At 47.9% G+C, this 16,368-nt stretch overlaps 1 protein-coding gene and 1 long non-coding RNA gene across 2 annotated transcripts; one reads left to right on the top strand and one right to left on the bottom strand.

The window, feature by feature from the left end:
- Positions 1-3,247: 3,247 nt before the first annotated feature.
- LOC122372948 lies at positions 3,248-10,809 on the top strand. The gene is made up of 3 exons (XM_043350636.1): positions 3,248-3,271; positions 7,826-7,900; positions 9,900-10,809. The coding sequence occupies exons 1-3, from the start codon at positions 3,248-3,250 to the stop codon at positions 10,776-10,778; spliced, it is 978 nt and encodes a 325-aa protein (XP_043206571.1). The 3' UTR covers positions 10,779-10,809.
- Positions 10,810-11,272: 463 nt separating this feature from the next.
- On the bottom strand, positions 11,273-15,229 carry LOC122372551. Its single transcript, XR_006254888.1, has 4 exons — positions 14,766-15,229; positions 13,513-13,676; positions 13,089-13,166; positions 11,273-12,364 (listed from the first exon to the last, which is right to left on the bottom strand). It is a non-coding gene; the product is annotated as an uncharacterized LOC122372551 (long non-coding RNA).
- Positions 15,230-16,368: the final 1,139 nt, after the last annotated feature.

Below are 16,368 nucleotides of genomic sequence, written 5' to 3' on the forward strand. Positions count from 1 at the left end.
CGCAGTTACGACACGTTCCGGCCGAAAATGGGATGTAGTGGTGTGGCGTTGCAAAATAAATAAATGAAAACTTAAGACTGTCTTTTAGACCAGGAGAAAATTACATCTGATTAAGAATTATACAGTCAGTCTTGAAACTACCGCACATGTGCGGTAGATCCATCAAGCCCGACCGAGGAAGGGTTGTTGAATTTGAGAGTCACTGAACCAACTGACATCATCATCCATCCCCAGGTCAATTTGTTCGGTAACTCGAATTTAGCAGCCTTTTTCAGATGTTGATCAAGACAGCCCATATTCAGCCCAGATTCAGCCCAGATTCGGGACACATCCGATCAAGCTGAAACTCGCACACAATGTAGGTCCTGACATGCCCAATCCACAGTCCGAGACATTCGGCGGCACTCCGAGCCGTTTGACCTACAGAGGTCAGCAAAGGTCACGTGGCCCAAATTTACACAGCAGATTGTGGCCCACCCAGTAGAGCTAGAGCGCTAAAAATGGCACCAATCGACTCGCCAGCATCAAATCTTACTTTCCCAACACCCATTTGACTTCTCAAGGTCATGCGATGACCTAAGGTCATTTGTGGGCTATGTCGAAAATACAGTTGCACAGCAGTTTTCGAGTAGAGGAATTGACCGAATTCCAAATCAAAGCAGATCATCGGGTAGGCCATAGGCCGTAGTAACTTTCCTTGAAAACCGCTTCTCGATATGTGACCCTGCTTGACCTCGGCAGGGCAAAATGTACAAATAAACGACACTCCATATGTCGCAGCCCGGATTCAGCCCAGATTCGGGACACCTCCGATCAAGCTGAAACTCGCACACAATGTAGGCCATGACATGCCCAATCCACAGTCCGAGTCATTCAGCGGCACTCCCAGCCGTTTGACCTACAGAGGTCAGCAAAGGTCACGTGGCCCAAATTTGCACAGCAGATTGTGGCCCACCCAGTAGAGCTAGAGCGCTAAAAATGGCACCAATCGACTCGCCAGCATCTAATCTTACTTTCCCAACACCCATTTGACCTCTCAAGGTCATGCGATGACCTAAGGTCATTTGTGGGCTATGTCGAAAATACACTTGCACAGCAGTTTTCGAGTAGAGGAATTGACCGAATTCGTAATCAAAGCACATCATGTCGATTGGTGCCATGTCATGGCCCATAGGCCGTAGTAACTTTCCTTAAAAACCGCGTCTCGATATGTGACCCCGTTTGACCTCGGCAGGGCAAAATGTACAAATAAACGACACTCCATACGTCGCAGCCCGGATTCAGCCCAGATTCGGGACACCTCCGATCAAGCTGAAACTCGCACACAATGTAGGTCCTGACATGCCCAATCCACAGTTCGAGTCATTCGGCGGCACTCCCAGCCGTTTGACCTACAGAGGTCAGCAAAGGTCACGTGGCCCAAATTTGCACACCAGATTGTGGCCCACCCAGTAGAGCTAGAGCGCTAAAAATGGCACTAATCAACTCGCCAGCATCTAATCTTACTTTCCCTAAACCCATTTGACCTCTCAAGGTCATGCGAGGTCATATTTTCGACATGCCCACAAATGACCTTAGGTCATCACATGACCTTGAGAGGTCAAATGGGTGTTGGGAAAGTAAGATTAGATGCTGGCGAGTCGATTGGTGCCATTTTTAGCGCTCTAACTCTACTGGGTGGGCCACAATCTGCTGTGCAAATTTGGGCCACGTGACCTTTGCTGACCTCTGCAGGTTAAACGGCTCGGAGTGCCGCCGAATGAATCAGACTGTGGATTGGGCATGTCAGGACCTACATTGTGTGCGAGTTTCAGCTTGATCGGAGGTGTCCCGAATCTGGGCTGAATCCGGGCTGCGACGTATGGAGTGTCGTTTATTTGTACATTTTGCCCTGCCGAGGTCAAACGGGGTCACATATCGAGAAGCGGTTTTCAAGGAAAGTTACTATGGCCTATGGGCTACCCGATGATGTGCTTTGATTTGGAATTCGGTCAATCTCTCTACTCGAAAACTGCTGTGTAAGTGTATTTTCGACATAGCCCACAAATGACCTTAGGTCATCGCATGACCTTGAGAGGTCAAATGGGTGTTGGGAAAGTAAGATTAGATGCTGGCGAGTCGATTGGTGCCTTTTTTAGCGCTCTAGCTCTACTGGGTGGGCCACAATCTGCTGTGCAAATTTGGGCCACGTGACCTTTGCTGACCTCTGTAGGTCAAACGACTTGGAGTACCGCCAAATGACTCGGACTGTGGATTGGACATGTCAGGACCTACATTGTGTGCGAGTTTCAGCTTGATCAGAGGTGTCCCGAATCTGGGCTGAATCCGGGCTGCGACGTATGGAGTGTCGTTTATTTGTACATTTTGCCCTGCCGAGGTCAAACGGGGTCACATATCGAGAAGCGGTTTTTAAGGAAAGTTACTGCGGCCTATGGGCTACCCGATGATCTGCTTTGATTTGGAATTCGGTCAATTCCTCTACTCGAAAACTGCTGTGTAACTGTATTTTCGACATAGCCCACAAATGACCTTAGGTCATCGCATGACCTCGAGAGGTCAAATGGGTGTTGGGAAAGTAAGATTAGATGCTGGCGAGTCGATTGGTGCCATTTTTAGCGCTCTAGCTCTACTGGGTGGGCCACAATCTGCTGTGCAAATTTGGGCCACGTGACCTTTGCTGACCTCTGTAGGTCAAACGGCTGGGAGTGCCGACGAATGACTCGGACTGTGGATTGGGTATGTCAGGACCTACATTGTGTGCGAGTTTCAGCTTGATCGGAGGTGTCCCGAATCTGGGCTGAATCCGGGCTGAATCCGGGCTGAATATGGGCTGTCTTGACGGACATTTTTTTTTTCAGTTGGGCTTTATGGATTCATCGCACCGATGCACTTCTCTTTCAAGACTGACTATACAAGCTACCTATATAAAATTTTAGGGTGGTCGTTGGATTGTTTTCATAATTGTAATTGAATTGAAAAGTCTCATCAACAAAAATTTACGAGAAAGGCACTTTATCTCTTATGGATCAGGTCACCGGACCTATATCAGGCCAAAGGTAAAATTTGCCCGGCTTTGACAATTGTGAGACGATACAACGGTAGGCGGTAGGGGTAGTTGACACAACTGTAGACATCTCATATCCATAGAGAAGACTATCTGGGCTCTGGCCTCTGTGAAACAACGCAGTTACAACATGCGCAGCCGTAAATGCATATTTCAAACGGATTTTAAATTTAGAATCTGAATATGGCACAGATCTGCTGGTATATGGTAATGCATGGGCGCGAAATGACCCTAGTAGTCGGCGCGCCCTAAAGCTCCAATAAACAAACAACTGCTGGTGATGCTCAGCAGCTCAACTCATCTACTTTCCTCATGTATTTCGCGTTGTGTCGCATTGCCGTTCCGCCGTCAGTGGACTGAACGGCTGAGACTGGGATCACTGACAGGTAGGCTGTGCCGCACTACTCCGGAGCCCGGCGGAACAGCCTACCTACCCAGAGCGGGTTCATCATGCGCTGGAGACGGGCGGACGGCTCAGCGCCGGGCGGCGTGCGCCTTCGTTGGGGACTTGGGGAGGCGGGAGACATTGCCGCACTGCTGTCGGTGCCCATGATGCGCGCTGGAGACACTGCCAAGTCGCGGCAGAGTTCCGTGTCCCGCCGAGGTCTAACCCAGACAATTGTGGTGCAATGTGGGCAAGGGCGGATCTAGGGGGTCGTTTTGGGGGGGGTCACCAGTCGGCCGACATACCAGGTCTGGTGAATGAATTCTGACGACCGGGGGGGGGGGGGGGGTAGGGAGCGAGTATGTCGAGATCAAAAAATGACATTTGATCTTCGTCGTTTATAAGATGAAGTTTTATCGTAAGTCACTCGGCTCAGTAGTTTTAGTTAGTGAAACCCACCTATATAGGAGCGTCGCCACGGATTTTTTACTGGGGGGGGGGGGGGAGGCGGGTCGACCGACTTAAAAACCCAGAAGTAGATATAGTTACCTCACTTTTAGCCTAATGCATTAGTAAATAGTAGCATACAGTCACGATCTCTCTTATTGACCTGTGTATGAATCGGCGGCGCGAAGCGCCGCAAAAATTTGCAAAAAAAAGTTGTCAAAACACAGCTCTAAAACACAAATATTACAACCTTTTTAGCATGCTAGTACAAGCCGGAGTTCCTTCACAGTACACATATGAATTCCGATTCAATTTGACACGGTTGGTGTTATTACAGTCACTGTTATTTCTCTCTTATTGATTGGTGTATAAATCGGCGGCGCGAAGCGCCGAGAAAATTTGCAAAAGAATGTGTCGAAACACAGCTCCAAAACACAAATTTTACCACCCTTTTAGCATTGCAGTACAAGCCGGAGTTCCTTTACAGCACACATATGAATTCTGATTCAATTTGACACGGTTGGTTTATGTAATTACAGTCAAGATTTCGTATTGACCTGTACGTATGTACATAAATCGGCGGCGCGAAGCGCCGCGAAAAATTTGCAAAAACATTTGTCAAAACACAGAGGGGGCCTCCTCTCTACAGAGGACCACCGATCTCTACTGCGGGCCTCCTCTTTTCACAGGGCCTCTTAACTACAGAAGCTACAGGGCCTCCTCTCTACAGAGGGCTTCCTCTCTACTGAGGGTCTCTCCCTTTAAGAGGGCCTCCTTTACAGAGGGCCTCCTCTCTTCAAAGAGCCAGAGGACCTCATCTCTGCAAAGGGCCTCCTCTCTTCAGAGGGCCTCTTCTCTACAGAGGGCCTCCTTTCTTCAGAGGGCCTCTTCTCTACAGCGGGTCTCCACTCTTCAGAGGGCCTTCTGCATTCAGGCGGTCTCCTTTCCACAGAGGGCCTCCTCTCTACACAGGGCCTCCTCTCTACATAGAGCCTTCTCTCTACAGCAGGTCTCCTCTCTACAGAGGGCCTCCTCTTTAAAGGGGTCTCCTCTCTACAGGGGGCCTCCTCTCTACTGAGGGCCTCCTTTCTACAGAGGACCTCCTCTACAGAGGGCCTCCTACCTACTGAGGAGTCAGAGGGGCCCTAGCGGTCAGACACAGACACTAGCGGTTATTCACTGGAGGCCCCAGGAAGTAAGAAGGGCCCTAGCTGTCAGGCTGGTCAGAGGGCCCTGAATGTCCTGACGTGATTTTTGGGATTCCCGTGAATTTCTTTCGCCTCAGACGTGATTTTGACCTGCCAGGGCCCAGGGGCACTAAAAATAAAACAAACAAAATAAAAAATGAAAATAGGACATCACCAAAATTAAGTGACCGAAATCCGTTGAGTTTTTAATTTTGCGTATAGGTAGGGGCACCACGAATTAAATTCATGACCATCCCCTTGGAGTTTTCCTGGATCATCCCCTGGTGCTCGCACGGTTGAGACAAAAACGAGTAAGATTCTGGTCTTCAATACGCCTTTTCACGCAACACGATCCAGAAAAACAAAGGTATTAGCTCAGAAGTGTTTGACAGGTGATTTTGAGCATGCAAGACGGCGTCTATAGCGCATTTAGGTCTTCGGCTTTTGGGGGGGGTCAAATGACCCTCTCAGACCTTTTGGGGGGGGTCATGACCCCGTGGACCCCCCCCAGGATCCGCCAGTGAATGTGGGCGAGACTTCCTGGAAAGGAATCCAGGTAAATGATTGAGGAATGCCCCTACTGGTAGAACGCTTGAAAAATACAAAAATGAATTTTATCAATGTTCAATAAAGTATGTTCATATCTGATGCTATGTATGATATATATGAAATATGTATGATCATAGATAACTTGAATGCTGTTATCATCTTTCTTATCTTAATGCTGATTCATGTTATCTATGGTATGATATGTGATGTATGTGTGATACCGTCTTATCCCGCACCGTAGACAGTGTTTACAATTGCTTCACGTGCAAAGAGAGAAAATTATTAGCTGTCGTTTAAGCCCTGTTCATGAACCCCGGCGGTCGCTGCGGTCGCTGCGGCCAGCCGGGTTGTTACGTCACAAAAAGGGGCGGGGCTCATGTAGTATGACGAATGTATGACGTCACCTTGCTGCGGCCGCTGCGATCTCTGCGGCCGCAATCCAGCGACCGCCGAGCCGCAAGAAAGTAATTGCACTGAACTTGACGCCCTGTTCATGAACCCTGCGGCCGCTGCGGCCGGCCGCAGGCTCTAAGCTCCGCCCATTTTTGAAACGTCATCACCCACTCGACCGCAATCAGCGTTCCATGAACACGTCTACTGCCGAAATAGTTTCCGATAATTGCGCGCTTGAGACGATTACTAATCAATAGTTTTCACGCGCTTCTTTTCTGTGTATTCCATTCCTGTGATGAAAAGGGCGTTTCTCAAGTTTGTGTTTCTGTATTTTTGTAAGTGGGTCACATAAATGATTTGGTATTGTTTTCATTAAATCGTAGCACAAATAACTTAAGTCTAAAATTAAATCTCATATTAAAGCATTAATCTAAATTTTAGGTATCATGGCATGCAACACCGGACGGAATGAATTTGTTTATAACATCGTCTCCATGGCAACACAGCCTACACTTTGACTTTAGTGCGCCAAGTTCAGTGCAATTACTTTCTTGCGGCTCGGCGGTCGCTGGATTGCGGTCGCAGAGATCGCAGCGGCCGCAGCAAGGTGACGTCATACATTCGTCATACTACATGAGCCCCGCCCCTTTTTGTGACGTAACAACCCGGCTGGCCGCAGCGACCGCAGCGGCCGCAGCGACCGCCGGGGTTCATGAACAGGGCCAGAAGTCGAAGTGTAGGCTGTGTTGCCATGGAGACGATGTTGTAAACAAATTCATTCCGTCCGGTGTTGCACGCCATGATACCTAAAAATAAGATTAATGCTTTAATATGAGATTTAATTTTAGACTTAAGTTATTTGTGCTACGATTTAATGAAAAGAATACCAAATCATTTATGTGACCCACTTACAAAAATACAGAAACACCAGACGGCCTTGAGAAGCGCCCTTTTCATCACAGGAATGGAATACACAGATAGGTAAAAGAAGCGCGTGGAAACTATTGATTAGTAATCGTCTCAAGTGCGCAATTATCGGAAACTATTTCGGCAGCAGACGTGTTCATGGAACGCTGATTGCGGCCGAGTGAGTGATGACGTTTCAAAAATGGGCGGAGCTTAGAGCCTGCGGCCGGCCGCAGCGGCCGCAGGGTTCATGAACAGGGCCCTGATTTGTTAAAACGTCTAGACCAAGGTCTAGACCATTAACAATCTGAAACGGGGCCCTGTTCATGAACCCCGGCGGTCGCTGCGGCCGCTGCGGTCGCTGCGGCCAGCCGGGTTGTTACGTCACAAAAAGGGGCGGGGTTCATGTAGTATGACGAATGTATGACGTCACCTTGCTGCGGCCGCTGCGATCTCTGCGGCCGCAATCCAGCGACCGCCAAGCCGCAAGAAAGTTATTGCACTGAACTTGGCGCACTGAAGTCAAAGTGTAGGCTGTGTTGCCATGGAGACGATGTTGTAAACAAATTCATTCCGTCCGGTGTTGCATGCCATGATACCTAAAAATTAGATTAATGCTTTAATATGAGATTTAATTTTAGACTTAAGTTATTTGTGCTACGATTTAAAGGAAAAGTGCCACCTTCTTGAAATATGAAGATATCGTTGGTTTTTATTTTGACATTATTATTTTCCATTTTCTTTTCAAAACCGGTGCCAGAAGTGCATAATTCGCTAAAAAGTATTTCAAACTATTTAACATATTGGTACTATGTTTATACTCTCTACCGCAGCTACTGTATGATGTCATAGCAATGACGTCACACTCAAGCCAATCAGCCTTGAGGAGGATAGACTCGTCGGACTGTAGCGGTTGTAAACAACTTGTCGCCCCGTGTGTCTGCCCGTGGCGCTAGTTATCTGTCGAAGGTAAGGGTGAAAGATGGATATAATGGCCATGGAACGCTATTTTAGGATTATTGGTGAATAGCAAGAATATAGTTTTGGTGGTTTGAAATTGTTTGTCCTCAGTGATTCGCTTGATTCTCATTATGCGGCATAAGCGGCTGTTTGGTTACATTGCATTTTTTATGATTGTGTAATTATTATGATTATGTTCCTCCAAAGTAGGCATCACATATCAATCTCAAAGGCAGATCATCTTCTTTTCATGCCTATAATTTTCTTCAAGAATATTAATAAAAAATATTCCATTTACCCCTGCCTATCATATATCCCATGGAGCTGCCGGTGGAAGTAGGCATGCAATGTGACCTAGCATTGGCGATGTGGTTAATTAGCTTTAAAGTACTATGGAATGCTAAAGGTCATCATTTAGAATGGTTTTCAAAACATTCCACTAGGAAATATTCATTGAAACCTGAAAATTACTTACAAAATGTAAATGTATAGCCACGTCTCAAGAGCATTCAGCCGTCTTCTCAGTAAATATATAATGAAACATAATCTTACCTGACCTAGCCTTACCTACAACCTACAACGTACGGCATTGGTAAAGCTGGCATCACTGTCAGCGTATATTAGTTTGGTAGGTTGTGGGTAGGTAGGTTGCAGGTCAGTAGGTAAGGTTAGGTTACAGTTAGGTTAGATTGTTTTTAAGATTCCTTTTATCTACACATTTACCGGTTAGCGCTGACGGTGACACCAGCTTTACCGATACCCAACCTACCACCTACAACCTACAACCTAAAACCTACATTCAATGGTGGCGGGTGGTGATAATTGTTATACCTATATGATAATACTGGAGATAAATACCATACAGATTAGCTGGTATCCATGACACACTTTCTTAAGAAGAAGGTCTTCTATTAAATCATGTCTATTTTATAGGAATGAAATGATTTTTGTTGTAGTCACATTCCCTACTCTGACCATCATGTCTGATTATTTCCAGTTACCACTGACAATGCCCAAAACAAGAACAACAAAGGCCCAAAGGTGGCTGTTTGGTAGTGCGCAAAGCTCCTGGTAAGTGGCATCAAAGGATAGGATGTTGTTGTTGTTATGGGTTAGGGCGCGTAGCAACTTGGCTCTTGCGTCCAACATCAAAGGATAGGATGTGCTTTGTTATTTCCAGGCACGTAGCCAGGATTTTGCTCAGGGGGGGGGGGTCACAGGTTGTGGCCTAGTGTTGTACCCCCTCCAAAAAAGGAAAATTTCTCTGATTAGGCCCACTATTTTGGGGGTGTGTCACAGCTGTTTTTATTTTTAAAAAAAATCGCCATCACCGAGGGGGGAAGGGGCACGAGGGCATGGCTCCCGTGCCCCTCCCCCCTCCTTGGTTACGTCCTTGGTTATTTCTGAGAGTTTGGATATCACAAAGCTTTAGATATAAATTAGAATGTAATAAGAAGCTTACAGCATTGCACCTTTCCAGACACTGATAATTCATTTGCCTTTATTGTTTCAAAAGTCAATTTTCAACACAAAAAAGTTGAAATTATTAACTCAAATAATTGCAAATATATACTTTGGTAATTTGCCTTTCGCATCACTATCAACAAAATAATCAAGGGTGACTAAATATGAAATGTTCCTGCATGATCTTCATCGTGAACAATTGTCAAGGTATGATGTTTGCGTGTTGAAATGTTATTAAGAACTTATGTCATAAAAACACAACTTGTAAAATTGTGTCTTTCCATATTATTCTGCAAGTAAGCCTTGGAAGGAAGAGACACTATTCCGTCCTACAGAAGCCATTTAGAAATGTGTGACATGTTCAGCACTTTGAGTCAGTCGGTGCCCGGACCTCAGTCGGCTGTATGACCGTCTCCTCGTCCTCTTTTGTCGGCTCCGCCCCGTGCTGTTCTATAAGGGTGTCTGACCCGCTGCCGCTATCCCCACTGTGAGGTCTGACCCGCCGCGCGCTGTCACCACTGTCGGCCCTCTGTGTGCGCGGCAGGTGGTGGTGGACGTCTCTGCCCTGACGCGCGGCGTGCGTCTGCTCAGTGTGGAGGTGCCGCTGACAGCGGTGCCGGCCGGACCGGCTGCCTCTCCGGCGGCCGACATTGAGCGCGGCACGTGTCCGCCGCCGTTCGGGCCGCTGCAGCTGCTGCAGTCGGCGGCGCAGCTGTCCGTCTCCGTGTCGCTGGCCGTGCCGCTGGACCTGCTGCCGCGGCCGGCGCCGGCGCGCTGCGCCTACGGCCGCCTGCTGGCCGTCGTCTCGCAGCGCGGCCTGCAGCGCAGCGGCGTGCTGCAGCTCATCCAGCAGCTCAACGAGCCGCCCAGCCCGGCGGCGGCCGAGGGCGCCGCGCCGCGCCGGCCCGGCGACGTCAGCACACCTGGCATCAGCGGCTTCTGCCTGGCCGACCGTCAGCTGCACCTGCTGTTCGCCGAGGGGCGCGCCGACGCCGAGCTGGAACAGACGGCGGCCGGGCCGCGCGCTCTGCCGCGCCGCGACGCTCGACTCTGCCACCACTCGGGCCGATTGCTCTTGATCGTCAATACATACATACATACATACATACTGTTTAGGGAGCGCCTGTACCCGCGCCAGCCGGCCGCGTTCCGCGTGCTCGAGGACCGCCCGCTACGCGCCCAGCTGCTCGACACCCGCCTCTACACGTTACAGAAACAGGAGCCGGCGCGCGCCGTCCGCGCCATCAGAGAGTGCTTCCGCACGCAGTGGCTGTCGGAAAATGAACCTGCTTCCGAACGAGGCCGGCCTGCAACAACTGCTGGCCGGCTGTTGGCCGAAAAAAAAACGCCTTCAACCGGATGTCAGTTGTCAAATCAACGCGTATTAATGCATTCACTAGGATGGGCTTACGTAAAGCTGTAGAATTGCAAATATATAATGGCACTGTTTTTGATCCGTTCGGTATGCATTGGTATCATATGATCTCTCATTCACAGACGATCAGCTGCGAAGACCCAGATCCGTAGTAGAGGGCTCATCGAGTCCGGGTCCAGCTCCCCGTACTTCCTCCACTTTGGAAACACCGCAGCGAAGATCACAGTTATACATAATATTTAGTTTTCATTCACTTCATAACCGAAGGTTGTTTGATAGGTGATATGCTGCTTGAGTTGCACCCCGGTATATCAATACGAAGCTTCCGTCCCTGCCACATACCAGTGAAGGAGGCGGCGGCGGCGGCGGCCGGGGCCGGGCTGCCCTGCTCACCGACACAGTCTGTGAAATGCCCCAACAACCTTTAAAATTCAACAGGCTTCATAAATGTTTTTTTGCACCATATTTTCTCGCGTATATGAAAGCTCTAAAATGTACAATATTCCTTTCAGCCACAAGCGATATAAAAGCTCTACAAAACGTCATGTCTCTGTGTGCAAGAAAGACACATATATTGTGTATAATCGAGCGTACATGATCTGCAGCGCTGCGGAGGGCTGCTCGGTTGCCGCTTTTTACCAGTCGGCTCTAGGTCGGACATATGGGTAAACAAAATGGAATAGTAATATTAAACAATGCTACCTGCTGATGCTACTGGGCCTCTCATTGGTGAAGAACTGGCAGCCAGCCAGCGTGTTTTTGTGAGAACTGTTTTAACAGCAGCAACCGAACGGCTCTCGGGCCAGCGACCAGTGAGCGTAGACAGCACAGCGCTCCGTTAGGCATCGGCGGGCAAGCACGCATTAGCTGTGGACGGACCGGCCGCCCGAACATATTTGTCGGTATCGAAAGTATCGTGAACCAAATGACTGCTAGCGAAAAAAGGACTGCCTCTCGTATCCATGAAAACATGTGTTCTACAAAAGTACATAATTGCTTAGTTGTCGCCAGTCACTCATTGCACCATGGCGTCAGTGTGGGGCCGCGCCCCGAATCATCTCAATCGCCAGGCAAAGCATCTCAATCGACAGGCACATGGTAGTCCAGCTACGAATCCGAGCCGCGGCATCCCGTCTATGTATCTACATTACACCACAATCGAACACTGTCGGGCCACCCGAGACAGCAGTCTCCAATGTAACATCAAAACCCGCCACTCGTCTAATATCAGAAAAATGAGCATTGAGTACCTACCGAATATCGACTACAGAAGATTACAATGGGGTGCAGATCTAGCAAGAGTGTCGCGGTTCGTCTCGGCACGGCTTACAGGCCGCCGAGCCCGCGCAGGTGACCGCCAGCTCCACCTGTTCCACCTCCGGCGCGGAAGCTCGATCACAAGACTGACCTCAGTCGGCGCTCTGTGCTCGGCACAGGGCGACCGGGTCAGGAGCGGGCCGCTGCCGCCAGGGCCGCGGCCACCAGCCACGCGGCAGCGCCCGCGCACCGGCCGCCACCACCCGCTCAGCCCAGATGCGCGCCACGGCGTCATTGGGGCTTCCCTGAGCAGGATCGAACCAGAGCTGCATGCACGGCTCCGTATCCGCCGTGAACTTCCACGAGTGATCCCACACCTGAAAAAGGCGCACGGTTTGCGTCACAGCTCGGCTCACTTTCACAGTCCACGCACCGGCAGCAATTAAGGGCTACTTAGATAGTGTGCTAATAGAGCGCAATCACTTAGCTTAATCCATATAGTCAACCATGAATTGTTAATTACGAGCGAGCGAGCGAAGCGAAGTCTTTTCAATATCACGGAAAAAGCTCAGTATGAGCGGCCCGACCCGGCCCGGCCTGTAACGCTTTTGAGAGGCTTATATCTCAGCAACCGCTGGACCGATTGGCCTGCGGTCTTTTTTTTGTTGGCTAGCCCTATTCCCTCTACCCCGTAATTGACTACTCTTGATACATTACAGGGACCGTCGTGGCACGTGCCACGTGAAAAGTCAAGGGTGTTATTTGTCAAAAGTTGCAAAAGAAGTGATTTTGAGAGGCTCATCTCAGCAGCCGCTTGGGCGGTCTTGCGGTAAATTTTGTAGGGTAGCTGCACCCCTTCAACCAAAGGTCGGATGCTCTTGATCTATGTGAGTGACCCCCACTGCACGTGCAAAATGCAAAAAGAAGAGGTGCCGAATTTGTTCCCATTTCAATAACTCTGTAATTACTGGGGCGATTTAGCTGAAACTTGGCATACAGGTAGGCAGTAGGCACCCACCAGGCAATGCATTCCCATATGTTGCGGTTAGGGTGCTACTGCTTAGTGTATTATGTGTAAAATAAAGGACGCTTGAATCTTACCTGAGTGATGTCCATTTCTTGATCACTTTCATCTGTGGGTGACCGAGCAGCGACAGCAACCCAAGGCGTATACGGAATCTGTAAAAAATCAGCACACCGTTACCACATGTTTTAATAAAACTTACCTATAGGGAGGTAGCATAAAATACAGATCAAAACAATAACATACAAACATACAGATATTCGGTTAGGTTGAAATGGCTAAAAAATATAAAAAATAAGGGCAAGGTACTAGGGCTGTAAAGCTGTAAGGGCTCGGTACTAGTAATAATTTTTGGCTAAAAATATCACAAATAAAGACTCTGCACTAAAGCTGTAATGTCTGGTACTAGGAATAACTTTAGAGTGAAGTGTTACAAAAACAATATTCAAAGTCTTTTGATAACTTTGCAGGCATTTTCATCACTTTTAAAAAATAACTTACATTCTGATCCGGCACAGCACTGTTCTTTAGACGCAAACGTTTTTGACTGTGCTTATCATGGTGCGCACTTCTTGTTAAGTTTAAGTGGTCATGTGGTCTTGGCTCATTGGTCATGCCACACACCCTCATCCACTTTTCTCTGTACTTCTTTTTTAAGCGGGAACCTAAAAGTAAAAAAGGGTCAACACATGCTTAGTCCATGCAACACATACTCTGTGTATTAAGCTGAATAGCTCCACTGAGCCCAGTTTCACCAAGTGCGGTAAACTTAATTTTGGGGTAGTTTTTGTAGTTAAGTAGTGGGGTAGTTTGGTAGTTTACCCCAAATTGAGTTTACCGCACTTGGTGAAACTGGGCTCTGGTGAGTTTCCTTTTCTTGTCAGCACATAAGTGAAAGAAAACTGTGTAGACAAGAGATGAACCAAACCCCCATGGAAAGGTAGGTGTTACCACAACCAGGAAATGGGATTTGAAGGGCTGGATAAATGTGTCTGAGTTCTGCCTTTCAGCCAGACTGGAAAACATCCATACACTACGCCGGATGCCCGTGAGCCCCTCATGCGCCAAAATTTGAAGCAAGCAATTTTGAGCTGAAATTCCAGTGCATGATTTCCACTGAAAGTTGGGTGCCTGTTTGCACCAAAATTAAGCCACTTTTACATAAAGCACATGTGCATATCTACCGACCAAGGCTATATCAACCAGACAGATCGTTCCGGGGCCTCGGAGTCAGACGCTCTTCCCTTTCTGAGCGTCTGAATTAGTTAATGTTCCCATGAAAACCCAATACCACAATTTGTGTGGCACACTGTAGAATCTTAAGGTGAAACAAGGCCCAGGCCGGAAGTTCCGACTCTCTTCAGACCTGCCAGCGCCCGCAGGGCAAGTCTGCTGCTAGATTGACCACAGCGTGTCAAAAAATTCGGTGACAGCCATTTGCATAAACATTATGCGCCATGCGGTCACCCTGCGCCTAAAAATTCAGCTGCCACCATGCGCTGAATTTGACGCATGCAAAATTATGCTGGATGTGCGATGAAATTTTCGGGGCAACGCCGCAATCACGCCACTTCGCATGACATATTCGGCATAACTTGCGTTTTTTTATCCAGTCTGGCATTTCAGTTGTGAAAGCCTGAACAGTTCAAAAGGGTTTGCTAATCCAGGGGAGAGTTCTGTGAAAACAAAAGTAATAGAAGAGCCATTGCAATAAATAAGAATTTAGGTACCTACCTAGGTACCTAGGTACTTACTTGTGCACAGTCACACGCATATCAGTCCCGACCCGACGTAGGTCGTTTGCTCCGCGGATCACGCACTTCTTCATCGTTATTATAGGTATTTGTTCGAACAAAAATGCCCTGATTTCGGATCAGAGCCACGGTATAAAATATGGTATACTGCCTTGCGTAAGATAAAAATGCATTTTAGCAATTGGCTACCAAACGAGATGTCATCTGTTCAGGGCATAGCATAGGTTTACTTTCATAGACCTCATGAAAGTAGCTCATGAAACTCATCACCAATCAGCGCGACGGATTTCAAGATTCGATTGCGGATGTTCATCCGCCGGCCGATTGCCAGAACAGACAACGAAAAATAACGCAACTGCTCGTGGTCTGCTCGCTAGTACAGGGATCCGTGCCTGATCAGTACTGCTGCAAGCTGATTGGTTAAAAACCAAAGCCTCGCCGCGGGTGGCTGTATTGTCGGATAAGAACGCATTCCTGGGATAAGAACGCATTCCTGGCATATTTTCTTTTAAAATTGCCGATAACTACGAATGGAGGCCGAAATCGGCCGTAAGGAGGTAGACGGAGAGGTTTTCGGACACGGGCTACAAGATGGCTATCTCAGTTTCAATCCCCATGTTAAAGGTGGCCCTTTTCCTTTAATGAAAAGAATACCAAATCATTTATGTGACCCACTTACAAAAATACAGAAACACCAGACGGCCTTGAGAAACGCCCTTTTCATCACAGGAATGGAATACACAGATAAAAGAAGCGCGTGGAAACTATTGATTAGTAATCGTCTCAAACGCGCAATTATCGGAAACTATTTCGGCAGCAGACGTGTTCATGGAACGCTGATTGTGGTCAAGTGGGTGATGACGTTTCAAAAATGGGCGGAGCTTAGAGCCTTCGGCCGGCCGCAGCGGCCGCAGGGTTCATGAACAGGGCCCGTCTAGTAGACATTTCGTCTAGTCTGAATTATGTCATATTTTTTATATAAAATGTATTTTTTTTACCTTTAAGCTCCCGAAAGATATCGGCGGTACGGGATAAAATTATTAAACCGTTCGTAGGTAGAAAAATCTTTTAAACGTCTCGCCTATCGGCTCGCCGTTTAAAAGATTTGTTCTACCTACTCGCGGTTTAATATATAATATCGATTACCTACCTATACCGCTATTATGGCCGTCTCGGGAGTTATGTGAAGGTAAACAAACTAGCATATTTTGCCGGGGAGGACCACACCAGCCAAAGAATCAGCCTCATTTGGTAAACTGGACATATTCATGCCAACAGTAGGTACATATTTTGTGTGTCACGTCGTTCGGTCCTTCAATGTGCATATATTAAGCTCACTTTGATATGATTGTCATGTTTTAAGTCCGTTAATCGTTTTGGACGATTGAAGGCGATAATCGAATAAGTTGTGTTAAAGACCAGCGTGTTATCCTTTGTGTGTTATGGTAGCCTACACAAATTTTGGACCGGTGAATGTGCACTTGAGGTATTCGGCAGGCACGAGCGGTGATTCGGCATTTTGTTGGTTCGTGGTTCAGCGATTGAGCGGTTCAGTAGTTCAGTGGTTCGGTGATTCGATGTTTCGTTGGTTTGGTTCGTAGTT

The sequence above is a fragment of the Amphibalanus amphitrite genome, unplaced genomic scaffold (assembly GCF_019059575.1).
Source record: "Amphibalanus amphitrite isolate SeventyFive unplaced genomic scaffold, NRLGWU_Aamphi_draft 000037F_arrow, whole genome shotgun sequence".
Classification (NCBI taxonomy): domain Eukaryota; kingdom Metazoa; phylum Arthropoda; class Thecostraca; order Balanomorpha; family Balanidae; genus Amphibalanus; species Amphibalanus amphitrite.

Coding starts and splice junctions, on each gene's coding strand:
- LOC122372948 (XM_043350636.1), top strand. CDS start 3,248: ATGGCACAGATCTGCTGGTATATG. Junction 3,272..7,825: donor CACAGATCTGCTGGTATATG/GTAATGCATGGG, acceptor TGAGGAGGATAG/ACTCGTCGGACTGTAGCGGT. Junction 7,901..9,899: donor GCGCTAGTTATCTGTCGAAG/GTAAGGGTGAAA, acceptor TGTGCGCGGCAG/GTGGTGGTGGACGTCTCTGC.